This window comes from Salvelinus sp. IW2-2015, linkage group LG15, assembly GCF_002910315.2.
Source record: "Salvelinus sp. IW2-2015 linkage group LG15, ASM291031v2, whole genome shotgun sequence".
NCBI classification, from domain to species: Eukaryota; Metazoa; Chordata; class Actinopteri; order Salmoniformes; family Salmonidae; genus Salvelinus; species Salvelinus sp. IW2-2015.
In genome coordinates this window covers 39061942-39076743 of record NC_036855.1, presented here as the reverse complement: position 1 = coordinate 39076743, position 14802 = coordinate 39061942, and the positions used below count along the sequence as shown (strand labels likewise).

General features: G+C 43.8%; 1 protein-coding gene and 1 pseudogene across 1 annotated transcript; one reads left to right on the top strand and one right to left on the bottom strand.

Annotated features, from left to right (window-relative positions):
- Positions 1–7388: 7388 nt before the first annotated feature.
- Positions 7389–11014, bottom strand: LOC111974951 (SREBP regulating gene protein). Its single transcript, XM_024003048.2, has 5 exons — positions 10256–11014; positions 9580–9736; positions 9196–9347; positions 8735–8848; positions 7389–8430 (listed from the first exon to the last, which is right to left on the bottom strand). Exons 1-5 carry the CDS (start codon positions 10346–10348, stop codon positions 8347–8349), a joined length of 600 nt encoding a protein of 199 aa, XP_023858816.1. The 5' UTR covers positions 10349–11014; the 3' UTR covers positions 7389–8346.
- A 278-nt stretch (positions 11015–11292) lies between these two features.
- Positions 11293–12230, top strand: LOC139028865 (RING finger and transmembrane domain-containing protein 2-like; annotated as a pseudogene).
- Positions 12231–14802: the final 2572 nt, after the last annotated feature.

Below are 14802 nucleotides of genomic sequence, written 5' to 3'. Positions count from 1 at the left end.
CGGCACAGCCAGAAGAGGACTGACAACCCCTCATAGCCTGGTTCCTCTCTAGGTTTCTTCCTAGGCTCCGGCCTTTCTAGGGAGTTTTTCCTAGCCACCGTGCTTCTACACCTGCATTGCTTGCTGTTTGGGTTTCTGTACAGCACTTTGTGACATCAGCTGWTGTAAGAAGGGCTTTATAAATACATTTGATTGATTGATTGCAAAGCAATCACTAGCCTGCTATTCAGTGGAGTGGGTGTGTGGTCCAAGTCTGGGTTTAATGGTCTCTTTTCCAAGCTTAAAAGGATAAACATTCWCATGCCATGGGCCAGAACAGGTTGAATACATTGGCCATGCTGTCAATCTAGCATGACTTCTGCCACATTCAAAACAACTGGAAACTCGGAACTAGGAAATCTCAGACTTCAGTGAGTTCAAGACAACTGGGAACTCTGAAAAAAAAACTACCTCCGACTGGGAACATACGTTTTGAACAGTCATCCAACTCGGAATTCCAAGTCGGGAACTCGGCCTCTTTCTAGAACTCCAACCAGAAMATCACAGACGTCATGATTCGACCTTGTTTTTTTCCTTAGTTCCCAGTTGTCTTGAAAGCACCATAWATCCAGAAAATGCCAGACTTTGATGACAAAGTTTGATGACAAAATTTTCCCACACTAAGAACCGCCGCACCACCTTCTTGTTCAAGTGAGCACAGCACAACAAGGTATGTCCAAAATTGTCTTGTATGCTGCTGCATAAATTATTTAATATACCGGGGAGATACTGTAGCTAAGAAAGTAACACTAAGTATATGTTGTGTCGTAAGCTGGTCCCTTCATCCTCATAACTTAGCCTACTGTTCTGACTTGGTGGTGCACATGTAACCTATAGCCTGTTTTAGAGAAATGTAATCATCTAATATTGTAAGAGCTTTCATTGTCTGCTTATATGCCCCCTTTATTTATCCTACGGTTCTGACTTGGTGTAAGGTGAGAATACTGCAAGAACGGCCCATGTTCTGAATTCTGTCGCTGTACATTTCAAAAGTGCTTAACAAAATAGTTCAAACAGACTACGTCCATCCTAGCTCACTTATTGTCTTTATCGAAATTACGGATTGCCTCTTCTCCGCTCATCATTCCCTTATGCCATAGTTTGTACATTTCAATTGTCAGTAGAAACCACATTTGTTTAAGCAAGTCAGCCATATGAGCTATGTTTTTTTGAAAAGCAGTAAATTAGGCTGAATTAACTGTTTCGCTGCCAGACGAGCTCCGTTAATAGCCAAGTTAGCAGTGGTAAGGATTCACTCCATGGTCTGAAAAGAAAGCTCGCTGTTGGGACACTTTATGTAGGCCCTAACAGTTTGTGGGCACTGGTGCACCTTTATAGTGCAATTCATGTACAGTCTGTGCCAAAGTTTTGAGAATGACACAAATATTCATTTCCACAAAGTTTGCTGCTTCATGTCTTTAGATATTTTTGTCAGATGTTACTAAGGATACTGAAGTATAATTACAAGCATTTCATAATAAGTTTATGACAATTACATGAAGTTGATGAGTCAATATTTTCAGTGTTGACCCTTCTTTTACCAGACCTCTGCAATCCGCCCTGGCATGCTGTCAATTAACTTCTGGGCCACATCCTGACTGATGGCAGCCCGTTCTTGCATAATCAATGCTTGGAGTTTGTCAGAATTGTGGGTTTTTGTTTGTCCACCTCTTGAGGATTGACCACAAGTTCTCAATGGGATTAAGGTCTGGGGAGTTTCCTGGCCATGACCCAAAATATCGATGTTTTGTTCCCCAGCCACTTAGTTATCACTTTCCCTTTTGGCAAGGTGCTCCATCATGCTGGAAAAGGCATTGTTCGTCACCAAACTGTTCCTGGATGGTTGGGAGAAGTTGCTCTCGAGAGGATGTGATTTACCATTCTTTATTCATGGCTGTGTTCTTAGGCACAATTGTGAGTGAGCCCACTCCCTTGGGCTGAGAACAACCCCACACATGAATGGTCTCAGGATGCTTTACTGTTGGCATGACACAGGACTGACTGACTGGTAGCGCTCACCTTGTCTCTCCGGACAAGCTTTTTCCAGATGCCCCAAAACAATTGGAAAGGGAATCATCAGAAGAAAATGATTACCCCAGCCTCAGCAGTCTAACCCTACCTTTTGCAGAATATCAGTCTGTCCCTGATGTTTTTTCTGGAGGGAAATGGCTTTCTTTGCTGCCTTCTGACACCAGGCCATCCTCAAAATCTTCGCCTCACTGTGCGTGAATATGCCACCTTCTGCCATTCCTGGCAAGCTCTGTTACTGGTTGGTCCCGATCCCGCAGTCTGATCAACTTAGGAGACGCCCTGGCGCTTGGCTGGACTTCTCTGGGCGCCCTGAAGCCTTCTTCATAACAATTTGAACCCTTCTCCTTGAAGTTCTTGATGATCCGATAAATGGTGATTTAGGTGAAATCTTACTGGCAGCATATCCTTGCCTGTAACCCTTTTTGTGCAAAGCAATGATGACGCGCGTGTTCCTTGCAGTAAACCATGTTAGACAGAGGAAGAACAATGATTCCAAGCACCACCCTCCTATTGAACTTCCAGTCTGTTATCGAATTCAATCAGCATGACAGAAGTGATCTCCAGCCTTGTTCCTCGTCAACACTCACACCTTGTTAACGAGAGAATCACTGACATGTCAGCTGGTCCTTTTGTGCAGGGCTGAAATCGAGTGAAATGTTTTTTTGGGGGATTCAGTTCATTGCATGGCAAAGAGGGACTTCGCAATCATTGCAATTCATCTGCTCACTCTTCATAACATTCTGGAGTATATGCAATTGCCATCATACAAACTGAGCCAGCAGACTTTGTGAAAATGTTATTATTTGTGTCATTCTCAAAACTTTTGGCCACGACCTGTAGTGTTGTGTAGAGGCTTGCGGCATGCATCAACCCCCCAAAAATGTGGAGTTTGCCCCGCCAAAGATTTACATGCTAAAATGCCACTTCCCATATCACCCCTCAGGTTTTTGGCAATGGGCACATTTCCGAAGGGAGCTTGCTGATCGGCATCTCGGAGCCCTTGATGAGCCAATGTCTTGAATGCATTAATCAGCAAAACTAACAGTAACATACAGGCTCCCGAGTGGTGCAGCGGTCTAAGGCACTGCATCTCAGTGCTAGAGGCGTCACTACAGACACCCTGGTTTGAATCCAGTCTGTATCACAACCGTCCATAATTGGGAGTCCCATAGGGCGGCGCACAGCTGGCCCATAGTCGTCCAGGTTTGGCCGGTGTAGGCCGAATTTGTTCTTAACTGACTTGCCTGGTTAAATGAAGGTTAAATTATTTTTTTTTTAATACCATCGCACAACTGGGTGAAGTCAAGAGGGGTGTCTGCCATGCCGCCATCAATGGGTTCCCAAATATGAACAGAGCAATAGACAGCATCCACATTGCCATGAAATCATTTTGGGATGGTGATTTTAACTATGCATGTGAACAGAAAAAGCTTCCACTCTTTATTTGCATTTGATAGGTTATGTGATGCTCAAAAGATGCTGCTGAATAAGGTGGCCAGGTGGAATGCACGACTGTTGGCCTATACGTCTACAAGATGGATGGCTTATTGATGAGTGTTGTTTACTCATTTGTAGTATTTTAGCCATTGCTAAAGCAACTTGAATTGTCCTAATGGTCCTCTCTTTGTAGCTATGCTTATATTTTTACTGGTTAAGCCACAACTGAATGAGTGAAATAAAACATTTTGGTTGAACTCAATCGCAGACATTAGCACCTCTATTTCAGTCTCAGAAAAAGGTTGTTTTTTTTTAAGCTTTTTTTGTTTCACCGTTGTATTTCATGGTAGGGTGTTGTATATTCCCCATGTGTTAAAGGGATTATTTTGACCAATTTCGAAACACAAACAGCCAAGGTCACTCACAAGCACTGAGGCTTTGAGAACAATATTGGTATTTATCTATGGTTATCTCCTACCAGTGTGTGCATGACGCTCATAAGATTGTTTGATAAATCACACTTTTTCTATGCTAACACACATTCTACATTCTGTTCCTAAGTAGTATTTTCAAACCAAATTTTATTTGTCACGTGCCTAATACAACAGGTTACCATCAAATGCTTACTTACAAGCCCTTAACCAACAATGCAGTTCAAGAAATAGTTAAGAAAATATTTCCTAACTAAACTAAAGTAAGAAATAAAAAGTAACACAAAATAATAACAAGGCTATATACGAGGGGTACAGGTTAGTCGAGGTAATTTGTACATGTAGGTAGGGGTAAAGTGACTATGCATCGATAATAATCAGCAAGTAGCAGCAGTGTAAAAACAAAYGGGGTCAATGTAAATAGTGCGGGTGGCCATTTGATTAATTGTTCAGCAGTCGTTTGGCTTGGGGGTAGAAGCTGTTAAGGAGCCTTTTGGACCTAGACTTGGCACTCCGGTACCGCTTGCCATACGGTAGCAGAGAGAACAACTTATGGCTTGGGTGACTAGAGTCTTGGACAATTTTTTGGGCCTTCCTCTGACACCGCCTAGTATATAGGTCCTGGATGTCAGGAAGCTTGGCCCCAGTAATGTACTGGGCAGTACGCACTACKCTCTTTAGCACCTCACGGTCGGAGGCAGAGCAGTTGCCATACCAGGCAGTGATGCAAACCGATGGTGCAGCTGTAAAACCTGTTGAGGATCTGAGGACCCARGCCAAATCTTTTCAGTCTCCTGAGGGGGAAAAGGTTTTGTCGTGCCCTTTTCACGACTGTCTTGGTATGTTTGGACCATGATAGTTTGTTGGTGATGTGGACACCAAGGAAGTTGAAACTCTCGACCCGCTCCACGACAGCCCCGTCGATYTGAATGGGGGAGTGTTCGGCCCTCCTTTTCCTGTAGTCCACGATCAGCTCCTTAGTCTTGCTCACATTGAGGGAGAGGTTGTTGTCCTGGCACTACACTGCCATGTCTCTGACCTCCTCCCTATAGGCTGTCTCATCGTTGATCAGGCTTAACACTGTTGTGTTGTCAGAAAACTTAATGATGGTGTTGGAGTCATGCTTGGCCACGCAATCGTGGGTGAACAGGGAGTACAGAAGGGGACCKCGTGTTGAGGATCAGCGTGGCAGATGTGTTGTTGCCTACCCTTACCACCTGGGGGCGGTCCGTCAGGAAGTCCAGGATCCAGTTGCAGATGGAGGTGTTTAGTCCCAGGGTCCTTAGTTTAGTGATGAGCTTTGTGGGTACTGTAGTGTTGAACACTGAGCTGTAGTCAATGAACAGCATTCTCACATAGGTGTTCCTTTTGTCCAGGTGGGAAAGGGCAGTGTGGAGTGCGATTGAGATTGCGTAATCTGTGGATCTGTTGGGGTGGTATGCAAATTGGAGTGGGTCTAGGGTTTCCGGGATTATGGTGTTGATGTGAACCATGACCCGCCTTTCAAAGCACTTCATGGCTACCGACGTGAGTGCTACGGGGCAGTAGTCATTTAGGCAGGTTACCTTTGCTTTCTTGGGAACAGGGACTATGGTGGTCTGGTTATAACATGTAGGTATTACAGACTCGGTCAGGGAGAGGTTGAAAATGTTAGTTTAGACACTTGCCAGTTGGTRCGCGCATACTCTGAGTACACGTTCTGGTAATCCGTCTGGCCCCGCGGCCTTGTGAATGTTGACCTGTTTAAAGGTCTTGCTCACACCGGCTACAGAGAGCGTGATCACACAGTCGTCTGGAACAGCTGGTGCTCTCATGCATGCTTCAGTGTTGCTTGCCTTGAAGCGAGCATAAAAAGGAATTTAGCTTGTCTGGTCGGCTTTCTTTACTGGGCAGCTCGTGACTTGGTTTTCCCTTTGTAGTCCGTAATAGTTTGCAAGTCCTGCCATATCCGACGAGCATCAGAGCCGCTGTAGTAGGATTCAATCTTAGTCCTGTATTGATGCTTTGCCTGTTCTATGGTTCGTCTGAGGGCATAGCTTGATTTCTTATAAGCGTCCGGATTAGTGTCCCGCTCCTTGAAAGTGGCTGCTCTAGCCTTTAGCTCGGTGCGGATGTTGCCTGTAATCCATGGATTCTGGTTGGGATATGTACGTTCGGCCACTGTGGGGGACGACGTCATCGATGCACTTATTGATGAAGCCGGTGACTGAGGTGGTATATTCACCAATGCCATTGGATGAATCCCAGAACATATTCCAGTCTGTGCTAGCAAAACAGTCCTGTAGCGTAGCATCCGCGTCATCTGACCACTTCCGTATTGAGTGGGTCACTGGCACTTCCTGCTTTAGTTTTTGCTTATAAGCAGGATTCAGGAGGATACAATTATGGTCAGATTTTCCAAATGGAGGGCGAGGGAGAGCTTTGTATGCATCTCTGTGTGTGGAGTAKAGGTGGTTTAGAATTTTTTCCCCCTCTGGTTGCACGTGACATGCTGGTAGAAATTAGGTCAAACGGATTTAAGTTTGCCTGCATTAAAAAAAAGTCGGCCTTAGTGCCAGCATCGATTTGTGATGGTAAATAGACTGCTCTTGGTAGTTAGTGTGGTCTACAGCTATTTTTTAGGTACTCTACCTCAAGACTTCCTTAATAATAGACATTGCACACCAGCTGTTATTGACAAATAAACACACACCCCCACCCCTCGTCCACACCCCAGACGTAGCTGTTCTGTCCTCCCGATGCACGGGAAACGCAGCCAACTGTATATTATCCGTGTCGTTGTTCAGCCACAACTCAGTGATATTACAATTTTTATGTCCTGTTGGTAGGATAGTCTCGACGGAGATCCTCCAGTTTATTCTCCAGTGATTGATTGTACGTTAGCCAATTTTTTAAATATTTTTTTCATATTGCATAGAAACTGAGGCCCCTGGTGTCCAATCATTGTATTCCAGGGTGTATAGCATTTGCCTGAAGACTCAAACTGAATTCTTCCACTGCTCTATGTTCGCTTCASACTGAGACTGCCATCCTTGAAGTRGTTTGTGGTGATGTAAAAATCGGGAGGGTTGTACAAAACAAAGTCATCAGCTATTGGCTCATCACTACCAATCAGCAGAGTGTGAAAAATGCTGCTTTACCCATGTGTTCTGGCTATGGCCCAAACCATCAGTTTCTGGGACTGATCCGAACAGTTAGAATGTGTTTGATTCTAGAAATCGTCGGGGAGGTACTCAAATCAGATCCAGACTCACAGCAAAGAAGAACTTCCATGGGTGTGGCGTAGCATTTGACTGCAGCAAGGACTTTGCGTAGCCAGGCAATTATAGCATAGGCAGGTGGACAGAGCATGGTAAAGCAGATCAAGCTGTCAAACCCATGTCAAAATGATAGGTAACAATAGCACAGCAGAAAGAAAATGTATGTATATTGACAATGAAAAAAACAAKGTTGAAAAAGTTATTTTGTCATATATTCAATCAAAATATGCCAATTCTACATGTTGATACAGCTCTCTGATACAGCTCTCAGCCCCAGATAGACTATAGGGTCTTTAGTCATCATAATATAGAATTCTTTCATAGTGTAAAATAGATACAATTTCTATACAAAATGCAATACTGATAATTATTCTGAAAGGGTCTGAAGAATAGACATTGCAACGTAAACCGTGAGCCGATTACTTTCAGTCACGTTATTAAATAGCCATCAGTCAATATGCATGCACAACTACACACAAGTGATGACACATTCTTTGTAGTTTGTTTCTCAACAATGACGACTTAACTAATACCATCCTTCAGTACATTGATCAGGCTTGAAATAAAAACCTTTATTACATGGGTCATGTTCATTTGGCACCAAATGGAAGAAAACTTAAACAGGGAGGGACTTAACTAAAATGTGGGTTTCTTATTGGTTATGTTGCGAAACGTTTTAAAACGCTTTCAGTTGCATGCCCTAATGAACACGCCCATGATGTGAAACAATGGGCAGCATGAGGCGAATCCCAATTGGTGAGCGAATGAGACCTGATGATCATCACTGATGAAGTTATGAAGCTATGCACTTATGAAGTGTAAATAATATAGAAAAATCACAAAGTATTTGTCCATAGTTGTGAGGTTACGATAGTGTTCTTCAGAGCCATATGTAGAGACGATTACTCACATTATTACATCAAAAGGTTCAACATGGTGTCCGTTATTGTCAGTCAAAGTTTGCCAAACTCCCTCTATASAGTATATGGCTCTGGTGTTCTTGATGGCACTGTATGGTATTAGAATTTAAGGCCAGTATGGGACACAAGATGAAGCCTGRCTTCTCAAGGAGCATCAAGGTGTCCCTTGGCTCTTAGTTGGACTATTATTCGTTTCTTTAGTCTCGTAGGTCCCAGAGGATCGAACAATCATATAGGCAGGAGTTCAGGTGGACTTTCTCCATAACAGTATTTTGCTTGTGGATTTCTGTAGGTATTTTCATGTTGMACACTCTGCATTAGCAAAATGAGAAGGTAAACACAACCATTAGAATGTTTTTCTTACCATCTCTGCATGAAAGCATGTGGGTAGGGTCAGGGAGGTATGCATTTGTTTCATGTACACAACTCAACATACCTGCGATGAAGTCCGACACTTAGCTAAACACAGCTCAAAGTGGTCCTCCACGGCGGTGAAGAGGTTCTGAAAGCCGTCTGCAGCTCTGTTCAGGAAATGCTCTAGTAGAAGTTGCTGAGAGAGAGAGGGCGAGTGAGTGAGGGAGAGAGAGAGAGAGAGAGTGTACACAACTCAACATACCTGCGATGAAGTCCGACACTTAGCTAAACACAGCTCAAAGTGGTCCTCCACGGCGGTGAAGAGGTTCTGAAAGCCGTCTGCAGCTCTGTTCAGGAAATGCTCTAGTAGAAGTTGCTGAGAGAGAGAGGGCGAGTGAGTGAGGGAGAGAGAGAGAGAGGGGGGAGAGAGAACATCAAAAATAAAGGGACAGTTGGGTGAAGAGATCAGAGAGAGAGAGAGGTGTAAAGGTCAGATCAAAATCTGGTATTTCTAACATGGATTAGTTATAACTCAACCACTGCAAAAGGTTAAGATGAAAACAATGTAGAGTTGAAGAGTCAAAGGTAAGATAGAGATATGATACCATTGACTGAAAAGTGCATGCATCCAACAGATGTGTATACAAAAGTAGCAAATTCTCATTTGGAACAAACAATTTAGCTATTGGGTGCAGCACAACAAGAGTGCCACAGTTTGAATACCTTATCAGGCTGGAGGCAGCAGGACACACAGTACTCGTAGATGTTACAGCAGCCGTTGGCCAGACAACTTTTACAGATGTACTGTCTGGAGCTCAGAGCGTTGACATTACAGCAACCGTTCACCAGCAGATCCTTCCTCTCACACACATAACCTGGTGGACCATTACATACAATGGATTAGTCAGTGACTTGAATATTGAAGTGGTCTTTCATAATACCTCAATGATAGGGGCTTTTCTTAATTCATCTTTCCTTGAATCCTCTCTCATCAAAACACATTGGAGAAGAAGGTCCGGTGGGAGGAGAATTGTGGAAATACAGATTGAGATAAAGCCATTATTTCCTAAGGGATAATGAATGAGTCCAGTTAAGTTAATAACTTACCCAGTTCATCTGTGAGCAGTGTCTTGCCTTGAATGGAGTTCCGGCACTGAGTGATCAGCCTGCTACTGTTGCCCAGGTTAAACCTGACCTTCCATGGGATCCGGTGGTCCGGGTCCCTGGCCTCCAACAGGGTGCGATCCCTTATGGTTCTCTCCTCCTGCATAACACAACACAATTCATCTCACACGTCTTGTATAGCCAAAGGGTGGGTATAATTTGTGGAATGTTCCAACAGGAATCTGTTTCAAAAACTTCGTAAATAACAAGGTTGTCAACAAACAACGCATACTAAGTTGTATAYCMGRAGAATAAGATACCAGGTAGGGAGCGGGCTATTTAATTAAGTTTTTCACTCACAACGTTTATTCCGTAAAATATCTGTCCTCACTCTGGTAGCCTATGGACAAACATTAAGAATAAGCTACGTGGTGAGTTGATGCCTATTCGTCAGCTAGCTGAATTGATKATGCTACTTTGTATGCGTTTGTTGGCAACCTTGTAACGTTACTTTACCAAGTTTTTGGAACAGATTCCTGTTAGAACGTTCCACAAATTATACCCACCCGAGCTGGACCTCAGACTGTCTAGGCTAACGTAGGCCTGTACAGACAAAGATCATATCTGTTTCCAGTTATTTGAGCTAGACATAAATCTGAGATGTCAAAAGTTGAAATACCTGTTTCAGGGTGTTGGTTAAGAAGTAGATCAAAGAAAGTCCAAACACAACACCTAGCACCCAACGTTTTCTTAGTAATCTTCGTAGCACCATGGCATGACCTTAGGAGATCCCAGCGACCACCCAGTCCAGCCAGAAGGAATTGAATTGCAGGAATGCTCCAATAACAAGCAAGCTGGATAAACTGTTCAGTAGAGACCTGCAGTTCAACTGGGGTGTCTGGCTATGACAGAGTAACTGTTTGGTCAACACCATAACCGCAAACTAACCCATTTTGCTGGCTAGCTAGCAATGCTAGAAAACGTGGTAGCWGTGAATACATTAACTGTAAAAACTATTTCCGTAGTGCTAGGTAGCTAGCTACAAAGTAAATATTAGCAAGCCGTTTTGGATAAAGACTGCTTTGTTAGCCTGTGAATACACTAACGACACTGGGCTAGCTACTGTASTCATCCAGCTGCTAGAGTTAGCATTAGCTAGCTAACGTTAGTAACCTGCTGTAAGACTCATCGCTAACTGGCTATAACTCTAAAAGACAGCTGTTGCTGGCATTCACTTCAGAGAAATGACAGAGAAAGCCTCGGAAATAAATGATAAAAAAAAAAAATCTGACGTCCACCATCAGAACATTTTRCAAACTCGGATGTGGAAAAGTGAACGCTAGTTGGTCGATTTACAATTTCACTTACGTCATCACACAGGGAAAACATAGTTGCGAGCCGGGCAGCCGCAGGGGTGTGTGCGACAGGGGAATGATAATTATAAATAAAACGATGATTCAAGTGAGCTCAACAATTTCCTTGCAAAAATATGAATTTAGGAAGCAACCATATAAATCTGAAAAATCAGTAAACCATTTACATGTAAATGGTGGTGTGATAGTGCCACAATCTATCTAATCTATCTGCGACTAGCTATAATGTCGCAATAAAAGGCTAGCCAACCATCGATACCCCCCCCCCTGCTGCTTTTTACCGTATTCACTCACTCGTTGCCATCTGTGTGTCTCTCTGCACCCCACCACAAACCTGGATCAAATGGGGATGGACTGGATGTGCCATGCAGAGGAGGTATAGCAGTCACACCGATGGCATGCCCTCAGAAAGGTTCGAGTCTACATTCTAGGACACAGGCCTCTCTGCAGGTTCATCATAACCTGAAATGTCCCACTAAAGAGGAAGGTAGATAAAACATGTTAACTTCAGGAACCAAATTCATTGCAAGGCAATGCAGGAAATAGACTAGACAACAGTCTTTGAACCGTCAAAAGATGTAGCTGATCCTCTCTCTGCTCTCCAGGACCCGTAGCCAAACCCTGGGATCATAAAGCAGCCTGGACTAAGGCGTGTTTGACTGCCTGAAGCCTGACTCGCCTACTTCCCCCAGCAGCTCTTCTCCGGCCTGGTTGGGGTCGGGGTTCTCTCTGGGTCCGGCGTGCCCTAAGCTAACTTCCAGGTGGTTGGCCTGGTTCTGGGGACTCCCCAAGACGTCTTCATCCAGATGACCGTCTCCTCCAGGGAGGAAAGYGGTCCACACCACACTGAGGGTGGGCCCTACCTCCCCCGCCCGRCCTCGCAACTTCATCACCACCAGCCACTCCAACYCCGTACCTCCCTCCTGCACTCGGCTGCAGGGGCCATAGAGAGGCATGGGAACAGGAAGGTGGTCTCGGAGGAGCCCTCTACACTAGCACCAGCRATATCGGAGCTGAAGTCCATAGTCACCTGGCTGCAGAGGGAATTCCCATTCCTTCTGATCCTCCTAGATAAAGTTTGTTTTCAGCACAAGCTGGGTAAGACTGGTTTTAGATTACAAATAAATTAAAGGGACTCTTATACCAGTGTAGAAACARGAATTACTACTCTGATTTATAATGTTTTTGTTGCCTAGTCACAGAGTTTTCATACTAAACCATTTTCTTGGTCTAATACTTTAGTAGTTGCTTTGTAATTGTATAGTCATGGAGTTGGTTGTTTTGTGGAATAAGGAACATTTGGGAAATTGGGAAGTGTCAGATAGTGTGTGTGACTGACTGATAACTCTTTTGTATCTCTCTGGTAGGTATTGCTGTGTYCTGGGATGGCCAGCACATTTCCTTTGCCAWTTCAACATTCAAGCACCTGGTGTCACTACGGGCAATCCTCACATTTTATACAACTTCGATCTAAGACCATAACTCTTATAGTTTTTAGGTTTTTAAATTTATAAACATTTGAGCATATTTCTTGAGTGTTATCTAGTCTACATAAATAGCTAGCTTGAGAATTGGTTCTGGTTCAGCTCGTGAGAATATACGTACATTACTGATTAATAATGCATTTGATTATTTACTATTTGTCTGTCTGCATATCAGGAGGAGAGGTCTGTGGTTGTAGCACTGTGGATGATCATGCTCCTGTCTAGAAAAATATTGTATCTCTACTACACATTCAGTGCTGCGGAGTTGTACAACAGGTATGGTAAAACCATGTTTCTTTGGTTGTCTCTTCATATGGCACTATAAAAATGTGACATTGTCAACCACTGAATGTTTAGGCCTATACATTAGGTAAACCGTTTGCTTTTGTTTGACATTGTTGTCTTTGATTTGGTTTTCTTTCTTATCTMTGTGTGTACAGAATGCGTGTGGTTATTTATTCATTCATTTTTGTCCTTTATGCTCTAATGTTATTTTCATTGTCTTTAGGCATATGTCACCATGTGACTACGTTTCCTGTATTGATRTTGTGTTTATTTATAATTTCACCGGTTATCACATTTAGTTTTGTTTTATGAAATTTGAGTTACGTTGTTCATTTTTGTTACTAAATCTTCTGTTGATCAATGATCCCTTGTAACCAATAGAGACTAGACATAATGTATCACGTCTATCCATGATCAAACCTCAACCTGTACAGAACTGAAGTCTCATGTCTCATCGCTGCTGTTTTTTTTCCCACCTCAGCCTGATGTTTGCAAAGCCCAACATCAACAGCTTTGACTTCTTTGATCTGGGCGATGGGGATCACTGACTTTGTTCTCAAGTACTTCACCATCGGCCTGAAAGGCTTCACTCTGTTTCTGCCCAAGATCCTCCGGGCCTTTAAATCCATGGTAAGAGCCTGTGTGAGTGTGTGTTATATTCATAATGTATTTTCTGGTGTCCTGAGGGTCACAGCTTGTGTGTGTTTTATATTCATTAAAGTTTCACTTATGTCCTGGGGGTCACATGTGGGAGCGTGTGTGTGGGAGCGTGTGGGGCGTGTGTGTGTGTGTGTGTGGTGTGTGTGTGTGTGTGTGTGTGTGTTGTGTGTGTGTGTGTGTGTGTGTGTGTGTGTGTGTGTGTGTGTGTGGGTGTGTGTGTGTGTGTGTGTGTGTGTGTGTGTGTGTGTGTTTGAATTTTGTGTCTTATCCATGTGAAAGTGTTGTTTATAACATGTTGTGGTCACAGAAAGAGTGTGTATTTGTCATTGTCTGTCATCTGTTGGTGTTCTATCTCCGTGCAGGTTTTGCCCGTTGGGGTCACAGAGTGTATTTTGACTCGGCTGATAAACAGGCCAATCAGAGAGTGAGGCTGCTGCCACTGAGCTCATTTCTCCCTGGGGGGGAAGCAGAGGTGAGGTCATCCTTCCCTGGGCCTGAACCATTACTGCTGTGTGTGCTCCCAGTCCTCCTCGGCTGCTGGGGTATCCGCGCCACGCTATCACTAAACCAACCAACCGACCAACCAACCCCCACCTTTCCCACCACCCTCTGCCCCAACCAAACCTTGTCCTGAAACAGGCCCAAGTGGCCCACTTTCAGCCGATGAAGTCATGGCCACACATCAGCCAATCATTCTGCTTCGTGCTTTTGCTTTTGCTTCCATCCATGGAAGGACTGATTTAATGATCTCACAAGCACAATCATGCAAGTCGGCACAAGTGGAGGCCTACAGAAAAAGACAGCCCAGACTCTTGTGCATTGATTTACTGTATACTGTGGTGGGTTGTAAATGTATTTGATTTACCCTGCTCTACTGTTATTTTAACATGGCTTGTTGGCTACATTTTTGGCACTGTCGGTGCACTCCCACTTCAGGGAAATGTATTTTCTAATAACCATGCAGCCACCTGAAGCAAGATTGAATGAAAACATGCTTTTAGCAGCTGATAGGAATGACTTATAARGGTGGCGTACCCAACTGCTGGGTAGGCTTTGATTGGTAGGTTTAGAGGTCAGCATCACTAATGAACAAAAACAAGCAGGAAGTCCCAGAATGCTTTAGAACTGCTGCTGTGGCTCAACGTTTCTGGCTGGAGTGCAGTTTTAGTTTGACATATCAAGTGGTTGTGTGTGTGTGTGTAGCCATGACTAGTGGCAGGAAGGTACAATGAGGAAAGAAGCTGCGGCCTGTGGAGCCTAGGCCAGGGGCCATGCTTAGTCTGGAGCGTGCTGCTTTAAAACTCTTACAGTGTGCTGCTCTTAACCCATAAAAAACTAAGCCCTGTCAAAGCTGTGGGATGATTTTGTAATGTTTCAGAGTGAGAAATTGTCATGTTTTAAGGATATTATACAGTGGTCACCAA